The 21,872-nt window shown below is 51.4% G+C and overlaps 1 protein-coding gene across 3 annotated transcripts in view; it reads right to left on the bottom strand.

The window, feature by feature from the left end:
* The window catches only part of SLC37A1 (solute carrier family 37 member 1), a 57,340-nt gene extending 39,892 nt beyond the window's left edge, over window positions 1-17,448 (bottom strand). For all 3 annotated transcript variants that reach the window (XM_004697311.2, XM_045284634.1, XM_045284635.1), the window contains exons 1-2: window positions 17,233-17,448; window positions 9,223-9,304 (exon numbers count right to left, since the gene is read on the bottom strand). In XM_004697311.2, the coding sequence (XP_004697368.2) occupies window positions 9,223-9,304; window positions 17,233-17,342 (192 nt within the window). In that variant the 5' untranslated portion in view covers window positions 17,343-17,448. The remainder of the gene's footprint in view (window positions 1-9,222; window positions 9,305-17,232) is intronic.
* Window positions 17,449-21,872: the final 4,424 nt, after the last annotated feature.

Below are 21,872 nucleotides of genomic sequence, written 5' to 3'. Positions count from 1 at the left end.
GTCTCCTCACTGCAAATGAAGCTGCCAGGCCTCACTCATCGCCCATGCCTGGGAATGGTGGGGCTGATCACAGGCAGGCTGTGGGCATGGTGTGAGCACAGTGCTCGGTGAGGGAGGTGCTGGAGAAACGCCAGCCACTACAGCTGGGTATAGACACAAGCCTGTGCGACAGGACAAAGGTGAGGGGGAGCCCTTTCTCGGTGCACTCCTTGGGGAGAGGGAACTGAGTGCCCAGAAAGCTTGAGAAGGTGACTCACCACCCCAGTCCCAGTGCCCCCATCTGCAGGTTTGTCACTCTGTAACATGTCTCCTCCAGGCCCACCTTGGCCACCCTGGGTGGGCACTCTCGTTCCCACTCCCACTGATGGGCGTGGTCTTTCCGACAGGCTCAGTGCCCCAAGAGGCTCAGGAGAACGGTTGCATCACTAGGAGCAAGGGCAGGAAGGAGGGCATCCGTGGTCAGGGAGATGCCCGTTAAGGGGTTCAGGTGCCCCTCTGGGGACCTGACATGGGAGAAGCATTCCTGGGGAGAGAGGGTAGGGGTCCTGAGGGCTGTGGAGGAGGAGGGAACAGCATATCTTTCCAGGCTCAGGGCGGAGCGTGGCTGTCACGCAGGCAGGAGCCAGCGTCGCCCCCATCACCTGCCAGCCCACCTCTTCAGGGGGCAGCAGTCACCTCTGAAAGGCTGCCCTCTCTGGGGCCACAGTCAAGCCTACTAAACACGGCTACACAGAGACACAGGTCCCTGCACCCTGGCATGGTGGGCAGCCGCCTGCCACGCTGGCCACACTGCTAGGTCCCAACACTTGGCTATTCTGCTATCAGCCGCACCTCACTGGGCTGCCCACAGCTCAGCTTTACAGAGTTAAATAATGATCTGCCAACAGCTCTCCCCCACAGAGCTCCTCTCCCCAGAGGCGGGAGGTGCTCTAGCTTGGAAAATAGACCCATCAGTCTCTCCCTAAGTGCTGAAGCTGCTCCCTCCTGGGCCCTAGCCCCTGCTCCTTCTCCAAGCCTGACTGTTCCCCGGCACTGAGCTCATGGGGCCTAAAGAAGCCCATCTGGCCAGGCCAGGAGGCCCCACTGCTGCTGCCGTGACCCTGACCCCCTTACATGGAGGGGAAGATGAAGGGTGGCGCACGGGTAAGTCCCTCTCAGGCTTAGAGCTTGCAGGGCTCAATTTAACCAATGAGGTTTCTATCATACATAGCCTTGCAGGGCAGCAGGGAGGAAAGGGATCTTGCAGCCCACTGCTTAAAACGGAATTTTCAAATCCTCTTTTATTGTGAAATGTTCCCAGGGATGACCCACCCATGGCAAACATAACCGACCATCCTGCTTCATCCACAGCAGAGGGCTCCCTGGGGGTGGTGTTTTGCACGCAGAGAGGCAGTCGGGCACACTGGTGAGAGAGCACAGCTTTGGCAGACGTAAACTGGGATTTCAGAGCCCTGTGGGCCTGAGACTGCAGAGTGGCTGAAACACCACTGCAGAGATGAACTGTGGGTGGAGAGCACCTCTCCGGGTCTGGCCACTGTGACTAATGCTGTCTGGTGGTTCCCATAGAGACCTGGCCGCTGGAGGGCCTCTGCTCCCATTCAGCCTTGCTCTCAGCCCACCTCTCCCCAGCCTCCCTCTTTCCTATGAGAACACGTAACTGGGCCCATTTTGCTCCTGCAAACATTTTATAAAAACCGTGACATTCCTCCAGCAGAAACTGTTCGGAGGTTAGTTTAACACTCACACATGTTGATTTTCGCATCGCGTGGTACTCCAATAATTCCCATATATTTCATCCCCAAACCCTGGCATGTTTGGGGAACAAGTAGCGTTTCATTCAACTAGGAGGACATGATCAGAGAACGGCTCTCGAGGGGCCTGATTCTCATGGGGTCGTGCTCCATGGGTATCTTCACTTCCCTACAGCCACGATCACGGTATCCTTGGGAAAACGTTTGTGGGGAGGGAATCCAATTGCTTGAGAAACACTGGCTTTGATAAGAGCCGTTTTTCTGGGCAAAATGTTTTACGTGAGTGGCTTTCAACACATTCCATACAGAATTAAGGAGTATTAGGAGGTGCTAAAAAATTGACCAATCAAGAGTACCTGAAATGGGGGTGGGGGATGCAGAACAGAATTCCAAATTCTGTAGAATGCAGATTTTCTGGAGCCGGTCAGCCAAATGAATCCCTGACACTCCTGCCGTGAGATAACCTGAGCCCTTACACCGGAAACATCCTGTGGAATGCTCTTCAATGGGCTCCGGTGAGGCTGGCGCAGGGTGCAGCAGTGTGTAGTTGTGTTGCACACAGGCTCCCAATGAGCCGACCCCACATGAAGAGTGTCTGCCTGGTGCGTGGTCCTCATTGTCTACATGGGACTCCATGACAACAACCACTCGGGCATCGGATACGCATCGGGCAGTCCATTCATGTTCATGAGGCAGCGGCAGCGCAGAGGAGGAGGGTGAAGATGGCGGCACAACTTGAAGAGTGTCAACCATGTCGCTGAGCTGCACTGGTCCAATGGCTGAAACGGAAGTTCTGGTGGCCCTGGGCTACTATCACCAGGTCAGCCCTTCAAAATCACCAGCTGCTTCACGGGGGAAGGCAAGGCTTCCTACTGTAAAGAGTTATAGTCCTGGACACCCCCAGGGCCAAGTTCCACCCCGTCTCATACGGTGGCTAGAAATCGGGATCGACTTGATGGCGAGGAGGCTGATTTTGGTTTTCTACTAGTAGAGACTCCAACAACAACAATCATCCATTGCCTTAAACAATTATTTTTAAAAAGAGGCTACCTGACACCTTGGAAAAAAACCGCGCTATGATAAGGCAGGTGAAGCAGAGTGTGCCCAGGTCTGCAGGCTGGCACTGCAACTATTTTTCAAAAAGTAATGAAAAACAAACAGCAAATCTGGAATTTAGAGGGCTGGGTGGGGATGGGAGAAGAACAGTATCAATATCATGTAGGGACACACAGCATCGCTGTCTAGTGAGAAGGCTGCATGCTGGGGGCTGGGGGGAGCAGCATGCTGTTCTACCTGTGGAGTGCTTCGGTGATTCAGACGATGAATGCACTGGCTGCTAGCTGAAAGGGTGCAGGCCACCAGAGGTGCCTCAGAAGAAAGGCCTGGTGATCTACTATGGAAAGATCACCGCACGCTCTAGGCCACAGTTCTGCTCTGACACACAGAAGCACACGGGTTAGAGAAGACGCTACATCGACTGGTTTACTCTCCTTACAGCTGCTCTCTCTCCAAACCCTAACGCTTCTCCTCCCCCAAACACACAGGCGCTATATTACTGGAAGCAAAAGGAAACGATTTCCAGGGAGTAAGGCAGATACAAGAGGGAAAGTTTTACTTTCGCACAGTACATTCTCACTGCTGTTGATCTGATGTCTACTCATAGGGACCCTCTGGGGCCAGGTTAGCACTATCCTTGTGGGTTTCTGAGACTGCAGCTCTTGACGGGAGTAGAAAGCCCAGTGGAACTGCAGGTGGCTTTGAACTGAGGGCCGTGTGGGTCGCAGCCCAATGCGTAACCACTATGCCACCAGGGCTCCTTTCAGTAGTTACAGATCCCCAACCATTCCCCTGCCAATTAGGCTTACTCGATAACCAGGTGTTGGGTTTGGTTTAGTTCTTTCTTTGTGTTCCCTACAAAGAACACGACAATAAAGACGCTGGGCAGATATCCCTAAGCACACATCATTTTAGTTTTATGGACAAACTTCCCAGTGTAAAACTGAGGGCCACATGTACTTCTTCATTTTGATGGATGCTCCTACATGTCTTTCCAAAGGGTGGCCCTTTCTATTTCTAATGGCATTGCCTATAGGAGTTCTCCCGTCACCGGTTTGCCAGATGATGAATATAAAGATACGTATGTCCCAAACAAAAGGGCAGAAAGGCCACCCACTAGCCATGAACCATACGTCACCCCCCCCCCACCCCCATGTGCACGTCATAAGAATCATCTCAAAAGAGGGGAGCTCAGGGGAGAAGGGAGAAGACCATCCAGCTGAGTCTGTACAACATTGAGACAAGACTGACCAATCAGATCCACAGTTCCTCCACAGGACTGAGAGGAGGATCTTACTGGAGACTCAAGTGAAGAGCAGGGGAGGGGGCATCTACATTTCAGAGGAGGCTCTGGTATTTCTGTTGGTAGATAGAGTGGGTAAATGGGGAGGAGCTGCCTAACATTGGGAAGGGGTGGTGAACAATTGTAGGGGGCGTACAGGGGCCATAAACTCGACTTTATGTTCCTGGGTAGACACTATGGACATGTTTCTACCCAGCCCTCGGTGAATCACACCATGCACTGAGCACCATGATGCCCTAAGACGCTGGCTTTACAGGCTGGCCTTGTGGACTGAACGAAATGGGCCCGACCTCAAAACTACCTGTACCCTGAGCCTTAGGACTGAAGCACTCTGATGGGAGAGGAAGCAAAGGGTAGACACCCCAAGACTGTGGGAATGATGATCGTTGGACCTTAGATGGGACTCCTGGATTAGTGGGTCTGGGTTCAATGAAAGGGGACCCAGAACCACCATCTACCTCAGTGGTCCCCTGGCATTAATATGACAGGTTTTAATCTGTTAGGCAAGGATCGGCACCTGTAAGAACTGATACAGGAAATTTCCCTGTAGCACCAATCCCTATGCTCAGCATAAGCAGATCTCAATCAATTAAGAAATCACTCTGGACAAGCAACAACTCATGGATGACAGCTTCTAGTTGAACGAGACTCACATAAACTCCTCATAGCAACAGTCTCTTAAATTCTATGCCATTGGAAACATTATCAATGTTATCAATGCATTTGCCTTATACCCCAGGGGGATGATTAACAATGTTTTTCTTTTTTGTTTCTTTGTTGTTGTTTTTTTTTTCTACCCTTTGTTTTGTTGTTGTGAGTTTTTGTTTTTGTCATCCTTTGACTGCCAAAGTAACCGGAGTCGTTCATAAGCCAGGGACGAGCAGATGGGTTCTGGGCGCCCACTTAACTTCAGCCCCAGTCCACGAACAGAGTTTTTATAACATAGCCCTGCTCAACACTCGTCTTCACGGAATGATCACTGAAGTTAAGCGTGCTACAGCAAGTGTAAAGAAAGCAGAGGGTGCCTGGCTATCAATTGGAATAGTGGCTGGGGTCTTAAAGGCTGGTATTTAAACAAGCAGCCATCTAAGTGAGGAGTCAACTACGTCCACACGGAAGAAGCCCACCAGCCCGTGTGATTCAAAGATGACAATAACAGAATCCAAATATGGGAAAAGTATCAGAGCTTAAATGGTGAACAGCCAATCTGTAGAAGGCTGTGGAGGGCAGTGGGAGCCCCTAATCCAGCTGCAAAACACCCCATTAGATGAAGCCTCTGGCAGATCCCCTGTAGCCACAGGTGAGGGGTGCTACTGTCAGACAGAGACTGTTGTAGTCAATTATGGTGGACTGAACCATGGTATGATCCGTGGTGGGCTGACCTCCCTATTGACCAAACCGAATTTGCTCTAGGCTCAAGTATGTCTGACCTGTTCCACTACAGAAATTTCTTCTCTGTAATTTTTATTCTTCCCTGTTAAATATTAATGGTGGTTTTTTTCTTTATTACGCTTTATTTGTATTATTATTATTTTCTTCTTGCAGTTTTTGTTTCTGTTGGATTTCCCCGTATGTAAAGCACAGAAGGAGTGGAGGCATAGAGACAAGAGCTGATGTAGTGGTTTATGGGGATGTGGAGGGTGGGTGGGAGGTGGAGAGGGTGAGGGAATTTGGGGGCGCAAACAATGAATTCAGGTTGGGGGAGAGCGCACTAGAACTAATCGTGATGGTGTCTATACAACTCTTTTTAAAACGACTTAACCATCCAAGTGCATGATATGTGAATATCATATCAAGAAAACTACTTAAAAAAGAAAGAAAAAGAAACTAAACTTGACCAGTGGTTACTACGGGGGAAAGAGAAAGAGTTCTTTAAGGGGCACTGAGTTTATGCTACTGGTGGTGGAATCATTTGGAAAAGGAAATCAATAATGTTGTACAACATGAAGAGTATAATCCATGGCACTGAATTATACACACTGAAATACACATTCGTAGGAGCTGTGGAACCTGGAAGTGTTTCATGGTGTACACTTTGGCCACAATTAGAAAAAAATTACACAAATAACAGTGAGTACAAAGAAGAAGAAAATGTTCTAGAATTAACGTGGTGACCACTGTATCACTCGTCTTGATATGACTGAATTATTAAATTGTATGACATGTGGATGAAGCGCTAGTAAAACTGTTACTATAAATAAATAATGATACGTATGACACTTTTAAAAGTTCATGGGAAAACAGGATTGAATGATAATGGACTTCAAACATTTTTAAGCCTCTTCATACGCTTAAATTTGCACTTGTGAAGTCTAGTAAGCGAGAGTGTACTTCATGGAGCTCTTGGAACGATGAACGCCAAGTCTGTGACCTGCCTACTCATGGCCATAGTCCACTGCTCTTTGAGCTTGCCAAGGCCATACGCCTAAGACGATCCTAATTTTATTCCAGGATGGTTAATGTCTTATATCTGTCACCTGCTTTTTATAATGGGAGGGTGGGAATTCTTGGGAAGAACATCAGCCACAGGGGTCCCTGAACCCCAAGGGAAATGAGCGCCCGGAGGGACGGTGACGGTGGGCAGCTCACTCCGGCCACATACAGGCTGCAGAAAGAAAATCAGCAGGTTCTAAGTGGCCACCAGAAAAGCCGAATTTGAAAGACTGGAAGTAGCCGTGATGCGGGTGGGAAAACTTGCTATCTTCAGAGTTCCAATGCTCTTTGTATTGCTATTTAAATGTGATTCAGCTCCAAAGAAAACCCCAGCTCCCCCCTCCTCCCCATCAACGGAAATGAAATGACCTTGAGGTTTCTATGAGACAAGGTTTAGAAGAATGTAGAAAGGACGGCATGAGTCTACTTTAAGCAGCTGTAATAAAGTGATGTAAGCCACTGTAAATAAAGCGGTACCCAGGCATTACGGTGAATGCTCCTGGAGGCTAACTGACGGTTGCAGGGTCTAGTCCACCCAGGAGAACTCACAGCCATGAGACCGATGCAGGCTCACAGTGACCCTATAGCAAGGGTGGAACTGCCTCTGTGAGCTCCGAAGACGGCACTTCTTTAACAGAAGTAGAAAGCCCAGTCTTTCTCCATCAGAGCGGCTTGTGAGTTCGTACTTCGCCATAGAAAGGCCTGATGATCTACTTGTGAAACACCATTCACTGAACCCCCCACGAGCACAGTTCTTCTCTGCCACGCATGCAGACCGACTTCGTGACCACTGGCTTTAATCAAAGGATGTTACTGGCAAGGGAATGGGTCAGTGGAGTGGAACAGAAAATGTAGAATACGCGACAGAAATAGGGGGGGGGAACCCCGCTTATTCAATAAATGTTGTTGACACCACTGGCCACCACTGTTTACCCACCCAGAATAAATCAAGTTCAACCTCCAACATCATTCCGATGGATGTTAGTTAGCATCACGCATCCCGTAAATGACAAGTTTACGATGGCACCACACCTGTGTCCCCATCCTTATCTCTGCTAGGAAGACAATATTCTCTGGTTCTGAGCTGCAGTCACCTGAAACGTGGCGGGCAAGGGCAATTCCTGCTTCCTAGGGTTCAGGGAAGCATGTGAGGGCTTTCTGAGGAACCGGGTGATGCTTCATACCCAACGCCAGTTACTGGAAACAGAGAACACAGCAGCATCCACCGAAGTAGCCCGTCTAGTGCTGCCTCTCCCCCTGGCCTAAGGCCAGAGAGAGGAGCTGTTCGGTGCTCAGCAGCCTGTGGCTGTGGAAGAAGTCGGATACAAAGGTCAACCCAATCCAATTACAGGCCTGAATCCCGGCCAGCGGCAGGGAAGTGAGGGAAGGGGCCACGTAACCAGGAATGAGCTATCTTTGGCCCTCAACAATTTCCTTGTTGGGTCTACAATCAAGAGTCAAAAGCCATTCAAGTCTGCAGACTGGTCTGTACCCAAAATACTGCCATCTTCATGAGAATAAGGAAATGACCACGTCATAGCCGGTTATTACGCGGTATCATCTGCTTTAATCTTCCTTTCTCGACGTCTCGTTAAGTACTAGTTAACAAGCTCCAGCTCACCCCGTCATTCCAAAGGCAACTGGGTGTTCTATGAAGAATGGAGACTCACCACCGCCGGCTGACTTCGTGTCAAACACAATCAGATGTGAAGCAATTTAGGAAACAGGAGAACTACCACGTACTGGGGTGGAGGGTGAATTTTACACAAAAGAAATATCTCATTAAGTTTTATAGTTCTGAAACTGTCAGCCAGGACGACGACGGGTGCCAGCCGCCGTCCGGTGGCCTCTGACCCACCTGTGTCCAGTGGAGCTGCGGGCGCCCCAGTGCTTTCAGCAGCTGCTGTTTCAGAAGCATGAGTCCAACACCAGGACGTTCGGCGGAGGTGCCTCCAGGTGAACTCAAAGCCTCCCCCTTTCAGTCAAGAGTAGCACTTAACCCTTTGTGCCCACCCAGAGCCTTCTGATTGAGAGCATCCACTGTCACCGAGTGGATTCCCACTCACAGTGGCCCTAAAGAGGATTTGCCACGGCGACCAAGCTATGCAAGGAGAAAAAGAAACCTCATCTTTTACCAGCAGAGGGGCTGGTGGATTCAAACAGCCAGCCTTGAAATCAGCACCCGACACATAGCCTACTATGCCGTGGGGGCTCCTTCATTCAAAGTGTGCTCACTGCCATTAAGTCGATGCCAGCTCACAGCGAGCCTGCAGGGCAGGGAGATCTGCGCCCGTGAGGCTCTGAGACTGTCACTGTTGACGGGGGTAGAAAGCCCAGTCTTTCTCCCAAGGAGCCGATGGTGGTTCCCAACTGCCGACCATGGGATCAGGACCACTACACCACCAGGGCTCCTGCCCAGGGAAAGTACAGAACTCCAAAACGATAAATCCTAAGATTCACATTGAAATGAAGGATTTTCATTTCAGAAAAGGGAAATCTAGAGAATTCAGACCCGGGAAACCAAGTATCCAAGGAGCAGAATCGTTTGCTGCTTGCCTTGCCCATAGCTCTGTTTTCTCTGCTCCCTCACCACCCACCTCCTCCCCTTGGCCGAGCACTGCACGGATGATAGCCCAGCCACGATATGAAACAGAGAGGCTTCCTTTTCTGATTGCTTACCTTAACTATGCTGATGGGCTTTCGAGATAAGTGGAAACTTGCGTACAGCAAAAATGTCAAGAAGAATGTGAAGGCTCTGTACCTGAAACACAAGACGTGGGAGAGTGTGATACGCGATGCGTTCGGAATACATTTTAACTACTCTTAAACTTGGTTATGTTATTTATAATTCAGTGAGCCAAGAACGACCCTACTTATAAATATCAGTACGATATTACAGCATTCAACTTTTCACTACTTTTGCTTTGTCCAAATGGAACTGCTTAAACGTTCCTTTGAAAAAAAAGGACATAATAATAATAATTTATAAATTATCAAGGGTTCATGAGGGAGGGGCGTGAGGAGGGAGGAGAAAAAAATGAGGAGCTGAGACCAAGGGCTCAAGCAGAAAGCAAATGTTTTGAGCAGGCGTCCTCAAACCACGGCCCGCCGAGGATATTTATCTGGCCCGCCGGGTGTTTTTGCCCCATTTGTTTTTTTACTTCAAAATAAGATATGTGCAGTGTGCATAGGAATTTGTTCATAGTATTTTTTAAACTACAGTTCGGCCCTCCAATGGGTCTGAGGGACAGTGAACTGGCCCCGTTTAAAAAGTTTGAGGACCCCTGGTTTTGAGAATGATGAGGGCAACAAATGTACAAATGTGCTTGACACAATGGATGTATGTATGGATTGTGATAAGTTATATAAGCCCCCAATAAAATGATTTTTAAAAAGTATAATCCAAGACAAATTTGGGGCTCAGAACAACCACACGTGGATTTGCAGAGCAGAGAAGATGGGAGGATGATTCCACTGATAACCAAATGCACCACACGCTTCCTGGGCAGCCTGCTATCCTGGGCGCTAAGATCATGTTTATTTTTAACTCTGTCCTTCTGCGCAACTTTTCAGAAGCACGCCAGCAAGGCAAAAATAGAAGCACTTGACCAGCCTGGTGGGCCGCCCCCAATGAAAACACTTCGGTGATGCAGACCAGCCACGAGGATGGTCAGCGGACCCCCAGTCCTCCTGCTCCCGGGTTCATGAAATGAGGATCAGAAATGAGAGAAGACTAGGGCCTTCAGGAACAGGACCAATGTTAATTCGGGTCTAGAAACAAGTAGGCAAGAGAGGATGGAAAAAGGGCTGTCGCCAGGGAGGCCAGCCCCTCTGTCCTGGAGCAGAGAAGGCCTGAGGCCCTAAGAACTACCAGCCTAGTGTGGCCCTTGAGTGCCCGGTTACTTTGGGCAGCAACTGCTAACTGCGCTGTGCACGTGCAGACAGGCGCCCCTTGCTATGGGGGGTGCTGTCCTGCACACAGCCTGGCCTGTGCGGCGGCCTTCTCTCTCCAGGGTCACGTTCTCCAGTCTCAGCTCCGCTTCCTTTACTGCTTTTGACTTATTCCTCAGTGGGAGTTCCACGAGAACCACAGGTGGTACCTGCTTCTCTGGTCACCGGAACAGGTGGTCCCATCAATAAACACTTTTAAATGAGTAGAGACGTGCCCTTAAGTCTCTGCTTTAGCGAAGAAGCGTACCGAGGGAGTGTGCTGGCTTTCTTTGCTCTCTGTAGCCATGCCGATAGCCAGGCAGGACCACAGATGAAAACGTCAATGCACAATTTTCCCAAATGCCCCAAGAACAAAGACTGTGCAGACGGGAGGGGGCTTCTGAAAGTTTGTGGAGCGTGGCATTGAACAGTAATGGGATTTTTCTATGGAGAGGGTCACGGAATTCAGGCTTCCCGGGGGGATGGCAAGGGAGGTTGTGGGGAAATGGGGCTGTACTAGCGACGGGTACAAGAATGAAGAAGATGTTCTAAAACTGACTGTGGTGAGGACTGCACAGCTCTTCCTGATGCAGTGGAACTACTGAATGGTGTGAGATGTGATTTATAAGCCAATAAAACCTGCTAAAAAAGAATAATGGGGTTTGTCCGTGACTTTCTGAAGAGCTCCCTTGTGATGGGCTCGGCCCTTACATTCCAGAGACGCGATCCAAGGGATGAGGGAAAGGAGATCTCCCGATTCTTCGGGATAGTTCTCCGTTGTTCTCCGTACCTCCCACCCCCTCCCCGTCTGTGCACAGCCCCGGGTGTGTGTGTGTGTGTGTGTGTGCAAATGATTAAGGGGCTCCTGCTAACAGGTGGGAGGTGGCAGTCAGCCCAGAGACGTCTCAGAAGGGACACCTGATGTTCCGCTTAGCACGAAAAGCCAACTGTTGAGAGCTCTAGTATGAGCGAGCATTTTGACCAAACGGAAATATCCAGACCCATTCTTTTGGGAGCCACGGGTTGGAGCCTTGAGCCCTGGTGGCATGTGGATTGCGAGTCAGGCTGTTCACCACGGGTCATCAGCTGGGACTCACCAGCCCCCCAAAGGAGGCTTTCTACTCCCGCCGAAGGATGGATGGGCTCAGGAATCGGCAGGGGCAGCTCTACCCTGTCCTTACGGGGTCATCATGAGTCGGAATTGACTTGACAGGAGTGAGTTGGCTTTTTCTTCTTTTTATTGTCCACGAGGATTTGAGTTTCATAAACACTCGATAAGCATGGTGCTCGAGCAAACGCCTCTACATAAATGGACATACAGGTCTTGCTCTGGGCTCTACCCAGTCAGCCTGGGATCATTCTGTGCGATCAGATAAAGTGAAGAAGAGTCCCCAGGCCCTGGGCCTGCTCTGCCTCTCTCCCCTGACCAGTCCCTCAGGTTAGCTGTTGGTCTGAGAGCTGCTTGCCTCATCCCTGAGCTGGTGCCTTTGCGTGCAGTGGTTGGCAGCCTGGCCCGGCGGGGCTCCGGACTGTTGTCATGGCTGGCCCCTGCAAGGGGAGGCTGAGCTGTCACCCACGCCCAGGGTGCCCCATGTGCCCTCATGACCAGAGAGAGGGGCCGTGCCTCTGGAACCCTCGGTTCCACTCTGTGCGGAAGGGAAGCCCCTCAATGACAGGCCATTCGGAAGGGAAACAGACTGCCCGCCGCGGCTGTGCGGGCTGCTCGGCGGGCAGCTGTGCAGCGACATCAGGCCAAGGGCTCGCCGGCCCGGCAATGCCGAGTTTGCCAAGAGAAACATGATGGGTCTGGGAATGAGGAAAACCTTTTAGCCAGGATGAGGCCAACTGTCCTCCTGTTGCTGATCCCATCCTCTTCTCTCACTGTCCTCTCACACTGTCGCCCTCACACAGGGTGTAGGGAGAGGAGAGGAGCTGGCAGCCTGAGGCTGGTGTGGTCCCCTGAAACAGTGGCTGACCACTGCTCCCCACCAGGCACATTTTCGCCCCTCCCCCCCAGGGACCCCCCAACAGCCCGTCCGGGAACATGAGCAGACCTTGCGTATCCGTCAAGCTGGCCTGGGTCCTGGGCTGAGTCACGCTGCTCTCTGAACCGTGCTCCCAAAGTCCTCTTCCCACTTTGTAACCCTATCCTCGCTTCCCTCTTCCTCTTTTCTAGAAAGTGAGGAGGTAGGGGTGACTTTTGTCTCCTTTCATCGATCTTGCTCTTGCTTGGTGTTGCATATGATTCTGAGTGTTACAGCAAATCTAACTTAAAAAACATTCTCTGATCTTTCCGTTCGTCAGCGTCTCAGTCACTCTGTCATATATAGCCTTCTTTGCAGCCGCCGGCAGCGCAAGCACATGGGTTAATGCCGGCTCTCCAGTCAGAAGCAGGACTCCACAAGAACAACACAGAACAGACGTGCGCCTTCAAAGCCTCCTTAGAAAGGTCCCGGGGGACCTCAAGGTCGATTGCCGGAGCCTCCTGCACAAGGACAATTGCCTCCACATCTTTCTCAGGGGAGTGGCCTCTGGGCCATCTAAGGTGGGTCCTTTGGTCTCTCTGCATCCACAGCTGAGAGGAGTGGAGAGAATCCAGGGCACGTGGAAACAACTAGTCAAAGCTGACTGAACCCACAAACCTCACCCTCCACCTCTCTGAGAGCGGCAGACTTGTCCAACGGTGCCCGACTGCCACGGCGGGGCCCTCTGAAAGGGATCACAACAGAGTGGGTGAGACACAAGGGACGAAACTCGACCGAGTACAGAGCAGGTTTCCTGATCTCGGTGTGTGGCCCTCCGCTCCCGCTTCAGGAGCTCTCTCACCTCCATGGCTCAGCCGACAGCAGGACAATGGACAGTCTTGTAGGGCGAACAATGAACACCAGAGAGGCACACACACCTTTCAAGCCATCCACCTAATCAAGAGGCAAATATTTGCCTTTCCAGGAATGCCCAACGCAGGAAAAGAAGTGCAAACGGACAGCACAGGCAGGAAGTGGCAGGGCGAGGGCACACGGCGGGGACCGCCGCCGACGTCATGGAACTGGACCCACATGAACTGTTGAATGGAAAACCAGTTTGCTCTGCAAACCTTTGCCCAAATGCCAACACAAAGTGAAGTCAGATGGCTCGGGATATCACACGTGTTCTCGGACTCCACAGCAGTTGCCTCTAAATTCAGAGACTCATCTTGCTGGCCGGCCACCATGTTTGGTATTTATCTCAGTTACAAATGAGGACTACGCACCTATCTTTGAGGAGAGTTACTGAGCAACATGATTTGCTGTAGAAGTTCGTCAAAGAGTGACATCCTCAACGGAAAGAAGACAACAGAAAAGTGGGTGAAGGGAGACGTCGGACAGGGCAAGATATGACAAAATAACAATTTATAAACTATCAAGGGCTCATGAGGGAGGGGGGAGAGGGGAGGGAGGGGAAAAATGAGGACTTAATGCTGGGGGGTTAAGTGGAGAGGAAATGTTTGGAGAATGATGTACAAATGCGCTTTACACAATTGATGTGTGTATGGATTGCGATAACAGTTGTATGAGCCCCTAATAAAATGATTTAAAAAAAAGAAGATAAGAAAGAGAGAGATGAAGCCCAGACAAGGCACTGTGTCCTTCTCAGAGCACCTGCCCAGGAAGTTTCTATGTTGGTGATGCCACTCCACCGACCAAGTGGCCACGGCGCTACCTGCCACGATGCTCCACATGAACCCACCTTCCCCCCAAATAGCGCCTGAGGAATTTAGGGAAATCTGCGGTTACATAGATATCCTGTCCCTTGAAAATTTACCAACAGGCTTAGAGTCCATTGATGATTTTTTGCCTGAATGAATTATTCTTCCAATGGCTACAGAATGGCGATGGCCCGACTTGCACCATCTTTGACTTACCTAGCTGGCATTCTGCTGCGGGAAGAGCTTTCCAATCTTCCGCTTGTCCATGCTGTCTGCATAACCACGCAGACTAACTAGGGTCTTGGGTTGTTCAGCAAGCTACCATCTTTTACGGAGGTTTATCTTATGTCTCCAATGCTCCTAGACCTGACCGGGGAAAGTCCCTTCCACTGGAAGCACTGAACGCATTTTCTAGGAGACGATGCTCCAGGCTCATGGTCTACTTTCCCTGACCCACTGCTGGAATCACCATGGAGTAGGAAGGGCATGTAGAAGCCAACACCTGGTCTGAGCTATGACTCTGGGGCATGGCTGCTCTGCTCTCAGGTCCTCTCCGTGTTTCTCTAGGACCTTCTACACACACACACACACACACACACACACACACACACACACCCCTATTGCTACACAAAGGCATTCAACTCTGTGTTGAGCGTATGGAAGCACAGGAATCCTGGAACACTTAATTATAGGGACCCAGCTGCAGTTCTGTGTGGTTTAAACTCAAGAAAGGTGTCTGTGAGGGTTGTATCCCCTTGCCATACTTATCCAATCGGTACGCTAAGCCAATGCTACAAAGCTGGGTTGTAGGAAGGACGTGAAGCACTTGCTGAAGAAGATCAAGGATTGCAGCCTTCGGTGTGATTACGCGTCAATATAAAGACACCACAAATCCTCGCAACCAGACCAATAGGTAACGTCAGGCTACATGGAGGAAAGATTGACGTTGAAAAGGATTTCATCTTGTTTAGATCCACAATCCATGCTCATGGAAGCCGCAGTCCAGAGATCAAACAACACATTGCATTGGATAAATCTGCTGCCCAGGGACTATTTAAAGTGTTCACAAGCAAGGACGCTACTGTGGGGACTAAGGTGCAGCTGACCCAAATTGTGGTCTTTTTAATCACTTCCTGGGCATCTGAAAGTCGGATACTGAAGCAGGAAAACCAGAGAAGAATCAGTGCCTGTGAATGACGGTACTGGTTAAGAATACGGACCGTACCCGGGGCTGCCAACAGGACAGACAATTCTGCCTTGGAGGAAACATAGCCGGAGTGCGCCCTGGAAGCAAGGACGGCGAGACTTGGTCTCACACACTCTGGACACGTTGTCAGGAGAGACCGGCCCCTGGAGAAGGGCACTGTGCTCGGTAAAGTGGAGTGGCAAGAAGGAGAGGAAGACCCTCAAGGCGATGGACGGACACAGCGGCTGTAACACAGGCTCAACCCTAAGAACCACTGTGAGGAAGTGCAGGACCAGGCAGCGCTTGGCTGTGGTGTGTATACAGAGTCCGCTACACTATGTGTTGGACCCTACTGGGCAGCGCCTCACAACCAAGATTACTGCATCGACCTATTTATTTATAGGCTAAAATCCAAGAGATCACACCTGGACACCTTTCCTGTCACCCACCACCACAGGATGCGGGCCAGTGTGTGACTGCCTTCACCTTCCATGGTGTTCCTGCCCCCAATGCACACCCTGATAGGATCCTGAAGACATAGCAGACACAGCCAACGCCAGGGGCAGCTTATAAAGGCACGGGCCTGGTCCCTTCAAAGGATGTCCACGTCATGAAAGACCACGAGGATCCCGATTACAGGAGTCGAAACCCACAGGGCAGTGGAAGCCACCGCGTCATCCTGCACAGGATCTTGGATGGGGAAGAAACACCTATAGAAGACACTATAGATATTCGATGCCATCTAGAATAGCAACTGTGGATTGGATCACAAATAGTATTGAAGGGTGTGAAATATCCTGATCTGGGTGATTTTAAGAGAGAAGGCTTTTGCTCTTAGGAAGTAGCTATCAACAGGCCACGATGTCTATACCTTACTCTCAGTGGTTCAGAGGAAGCATGTGCTGTGCATGTACGTGTGGAAGAAGCGAGGTGGGGAGGGGGGCGGAGGGAGGAGGGCTCGGGAGAGGGGCAGCCAGCGGAACAGGACAGAGCAGAATGGAGACTCAACCAGGGAAAATGTGAACAGGGAGCAGGCATGCTGCAGTTGTCCTCTGTCATATTCTTACAACTTTCCTCGGTGAGTTTGAAACTTCATGGCAAGAAAGTTACAAAACGAAAGCAGTCGATGCACAAAGTGCATTCATTGAAACGTGAGGACTGAACCATGTCTTTGTGGCCGGATGGGCAGGAGACATGCTTTGAAAGTCAACAAGGGGACCCTGTGGTTAGAGAACAGTCTGTTTCCTAGTCAAACCTGCGTGGCTTGGGTGGCTCTTGGGTCACAGTCCCACAACCAGGGACCCACAAGGCCACAGAGTGTGTGGAGGCCATGAGTTGGGGCTGGGGCAGGAAAGAGCCACTTCTTCCAGCAGTGGCTCAGGGCTCAGAGAGTGGGTGCCCAGACTCTGCCCCAGCAGCACTGGCTTCTTTCCTGGGCTGTGAGCTTTGGGGGAAGGCCTCCCCAGTGTTGAAGGAGAGGCCCTTTTAGAACAGTCAATGGTGGGCCTTTGAATATGACGTGGTGGGCTTTCCTAGGTTCTCAGAAAGCCAGGCCCCTCATGTGAGCTCGCACGCTCACTGCCACGTTATAGCCCTGCCGACGGACGGTCACCATGCTCCTGCGAGAACCCTGACTATTACAGCAATCCCTACAGACCCCAGAGGGGATCCAGACTACCTGTCCCCTCCAGAATCAAAGACGGAAGCACAACTCACTGCTCCCAGCCCTGGCTTCCACCACCAACCAGCAGTGCAATTCAACAGTTACCTAGGAAGTGCACTGACACTGTGCGCTTTACGGGGACATCAGGGCGGAAAAGTTGGCCCGTGCAGTCCACTTGCAACCTGTGCACGGGCCACGCCAAAGACCCTGCACCCCAGGACGTACCACTGGTCCCTTGAGAAGGAGACGAGGACGCGGATGCCGACAGGGAGCCGAGCCATTGATGTCACCACTAAGCACGGAGCTTCGGTCCCGAGGGAGGAGGCGCCATACATGGGTGAGTAATCTCTGCTCCGGGTTGCTTCTCAGGGCCGCTGGAGCTTCCACAGGCGGGGAACAGGCAGGGGCCACGTCCTGCTGGGTCTCCCGTGCCCTCTTCTTCCAGCCGTGGCTTGGCACTCTGTAAGGAAGAGGGGTGTCGTGGCACTAAGTCTCTGCAAGTATGGCTGTCACCCAGCCTGGGTGAGGGCAACAGGGCAGGGGGTTCCCGCCGTGGGCACTGCCAGGGACTTGCAGTGTCTGCCCTCAGGGCAGTTTGTTCTGAGGGAATGGACATGCATGCCCCACGAAGTTTTGATGAAAGATTAAAGGGACCACAGAGGCCATTTGCGTCTGGAAGGCCGTTAGAGAACCACTCATCCACTGAGATCCAGGACACATGACAGAAGCGGAATTCAGAGTCACCTGAAGCCAAGGACGAGCCCATCAGTTATGCCCTGAGCTCAAGTGCACAGCGTGCCAGAGCAGCTGGACATGCCCAGTCCCACCCACAGGGACCAGGCCGCCTGGGACCTACGGGAGGAAGCGCAGGCCTGTGCCAGATGACAGGCTGTCCAGCCAGTCATTTCCCGCGGCTTTGCAGTCTGAAGCTAACCCCGTGTCACGTGGTGTGAGCACACTCCACCTATCCATCCGCCTCTTCCAGGGGGAGGAGGGGTGTTCCACAGTGAGATCAGGGACAGGAAGGAACCCTGTCAAGGCTGAAGGCAGAGTCAGGCATGGCAAGGGAGGACCAAGAGCCTTACAGCTGCCAGCTCTCAGGGGGCTGCCTGGTCTCCGCCTTCATTTGGTGCCAAGCACACAGCACACTGAGGACCAGTGCTTGACCAGACATCCGCAGTCGCGCTGTGCCTGCACAACAGGGACTTTCTATCTTGGCGTTTGTAGCATCATCACACCAGGGAACAGCGCTCTCATGTCCCCAGACAGGTGTCAGCACTTTCCTGCCCTCCAGGGGGAGCTTTCAAACCCAGTACCTTCTTCGATGATCTTCCTTGGCAGGGCTTTAAGGGGGAAACACAAAATCCAACCCTCTTGACCCCCTTTCATCCCAAGGCCACACCCAACGGTGTCCTCTTCTGCAGGCAGCTTGTTGCTGGCTGTGTGATAGCCCCCACTAATGGCAGTCAGGAGATGGGCTACCTGTTCTCCCTGGGGCCCTACAGCCCTATAGGTTGTAACAGACTGGATGCATTTCACCTGAATGCTTCTAAAACCAATGCGGCCCCGTGGTAGTGGTGTTGGGGAAAGACTAGCCCCAGTAGTGTGGGGGGTCATGCATCGGGCTGCCGACCACAAGGTCAGCGTTTGGAACTACCGGCTGCTCTGCAGGGAAGAGGCTTTCTACTTCTGCGAAGAGTTACGGTTTCAGAAACCAACAGGGACAGTTCTACCCTGTCCTCTAGGGAACCAGCTTGATGGCGGTGAGTTTGTGATTTGGGATCCGCTCCTGCAATCATGTGCAGCCTCAGCATCGACTGGATGGCAGTGGGCTTGCTTTTCAGGTCTGATCTCTCAGCTGACCATGGGGCTGACTTAACCTTGCTGCCGTTCTCACCTTCTCTGGCTACAGAAGGAAGGTGAAAGCACTAAGTTGCTTGTTGTTCTAAAGATGACACAAGATAATCCACGGAAGCACTTACAGGGGCCTGGTGTCCCGCAAATGCTCAGTACAGATCAGCTGCCATTACCCTCATGGTAAATTCAGGGTAGCAGGGCCTGGGGCAACAGGGGACTGCCCTGGCCCCAATGCCTAGCTCGGAACCTCGCACAGAACAAGTGTTCAAGAACCTTGTGTAGCACGCCATAGGGCCACGAATGCTGCGGAGACTGCAGGTTCAAGAAAGACTTGCTCTTAAATTTGCTCACAATGAATGAGCTCCTGATTGGGACTAGCAATAGTGACCAACAAAACAATCCCCACCTTACACCTGACACCCCCCCCCCCCCCAAAGCTTTTGCAATGATGGCTTCAAGAAAAGGGATTGGGCTTAAATTTCACAAGGGCTGAAATGGACATTCTGGACTGAATGCTGCTTCCCAGTGCACCAAGAAAAACCGAGAAACCAAACCAGCAGCTGTGGAGGCAGAGAGAGGTGACTCACAGCGCCGCCGTGTGTGTCAGAGCGGAACTGGGCTCCACAGTGTTTTCAGCAGCACAACACCTGGCCTGCCTTTCAACTTGCCTTTGAGGATGCCCCCAGTACCAACCTTTAGATTAGTAGTTTCCAAATTAGCAATTGCGCATGCACTCAACAACTCGGTTTGTACCACCCAGGGTCACCTGCCTGCAAGTGCGTGACCTTTTTAGTTTAGAAATGCTCCATTGCTAATTAACAGTCAATAGATCAATCAGCCTCAATTCAATTGTCCAAAGGAGCAGCAACCACCACCAAGGCCCAAGGGATTAAGTCAATGCCCCGCCCCACTACCTGACTTCCTTTTAAAACAATTACAGTAACTGCTATAAATTCTCAAAGCAAGTGACATTCACATGCTAGAAGAGAGTGATGTTTCATTTCGGATGCTCATAAGGCTCCTTCCCACTGGAAACTACTCATCTACTCATGAGGCTGGCGGAGACCCTGAAGATGCTTCAAGATGATGACGATGATGATGATGATCACATCCGAGTCCAGAGACAACCTTGCTGGAGGAAAGACTTCCTCTACATTTCACAGACGAGGACAAAGGAGGCTGAGCTGAAGAAGCCTGGGTCAGCTGGATACGGTGGGGCAAATTCCAGTTTGTCCAGTTTCTGGCAGTCCACGCCTCCCACCAGCCTGGCCCTTCTACACAGGGCAGCGGAACTGAAGCAAGTCACTGGCTTTGGCTGACAGCCAGGCACATTCAAAGAACACATCTCCCCCTTTTACAGTTGTTTTTATAAGTGCCCCTTGGAGGGGCAAACCCACCAGGGGGTAAGTGTCAGGATGCCCATCTCCCTTCTACTGCCGAAACATTCAATTAGAGCACCCCTGCGGATGCCTGTCCTCTAGGTTGGTCAAGCGCAAGCACCTGGGCAGTGCAGGCCATTTGTGTTTGATGACTAACCTAAGGGTTGGCTGTTCAAAACTACCCAGCGGTTCCATAGGAAGATAGGCCTGGTGAGGTGTTTCCACCAACAGTGCATCCTAGAAAACTTTAGGGAGCACAAAGCACAGTTCTCTGCAAAAGGGAGTCCTGTGAGCCAGTTGGTGGCCAGCTCCCCCGCAGCTCACACCAGTCAGTGGCAAAAAGGGCTTGGCTGGCTGAGCAAAGATCTCTCAGCCCTAGGCGGGGCATGCTCTTACATCCCCACACTCAAGTAAAAAAAGCAATGGCAAGAATGTCTTTCCATGTCTGGGCCAACATTTGAAACAATGAAACTAGTCCTAGGTGTATTGTAAATAACCTACTAAGAGACCAAAAAAGGCTTAGAGCTGTATCTGTTTTTAAGGTAAAGGTAGGTGAGAAATGCACCCCCCACACCCACACCTGAAAGAAATGTTTTCTTGCATTTTTTTTTTTTTTTTACCAAGAGAGGGACACAAACTAACCTCCTTTGCAGAGTAAACACAGGTCCATGGTTCTGTGCTTTTAAAGGCTATCAATGGTGAATGGAAATGGCCCTCCCTTTCCTTTGGCATAGGTACAAAAAGGACTTGGAATTCTACTGGCTCCCCTCCGCTCCCCCCTCACCCAGTACCTGGGTGGCCTGCACAGACAGAGCTACAACTACTCAAACATATGGTTTCACACCGGTGTTTTTTTTTTTTTAAGTTTGACCAAAAAGAGGAATCTTAAAAGGGGAGGGGGCACCTAAAACGGTTACCAACTCGATTAAACAACTCCACGTCTTTTGAATTACAGAGGATACAGCACCTAGTCTAAGCAGTCAGATTTAAGAGCGTTAAAGAGACAGCTGGATATAGAATTTCTAGAATGCAAACCTAGGAAAGGTGGTTGCAGGGGTGTGTGTGTGTGTGGGGGGGGGTGATAGGTGGTGGTGGTGGTGAGGGACTTTGTAGGCAAATCCTCCTACCGAGCTCCAGAGCCAAGCGACTAGACTGCATCCTAAGCCCCCTATGCTCCGGGGGTCACTGTCATTCCTGCTTGAGTGGAGGGCCACGGGCGCAGGAGCAGGCTGCCAAACACCCACCACCCACACAACCCATCCACCCAGAGGCCCGGGCACTGTCCTCGATCCCGGGGCGAGGTTTGGGGGTTGGCCCTTTTCTGGCTCTCTGCTCCCGGCAGGGGGAAGAGTTCAATGGGAACGCCCACGTCCCCATCGCGCGGCTGACAAGACGTGGGGTGGCATTTCGCCGGGGTCCCTGGACACCCTCCTACGCCCGCACCCAGGCTCCAGTGCGCCCGTCGCCCCCCCCTCCGCGCTCCCCCGCGGCGCCAGGTTCCAGAACGCCGGGAATTGTTGTCTAAGGCCACTCGTCCACATCCTCACCCCCTCCCAGGAAAGACGCGCGAGACTCCTACTACCCACCCCCACCCTCAGCTCGGATAAACTGGGGACGGAGGGACAGCCG

This window comes from Echinops telfairi, unplaced genomic scaffold, assembly GCF_000313985.2.
Source record: "Echinops telfairi isolate 266 unplaced genomic scaffold, ASM31398v2 ScPeMD7_7469;HRSCAF=8507_0, whole genome shotgun sequence".
Classification (NCBI taxonomy): domain Eukaryota; kingdom Metazoa; phylum Chordata; class Mammalia; order Afrosoricida; family Tenrecidae; genus Echinops; species Echinops telfairi.
Note: the sequence above shows the minus strand (reverse complement) of the source record. Positions and strands in the feature narration are given on the sequence as shown.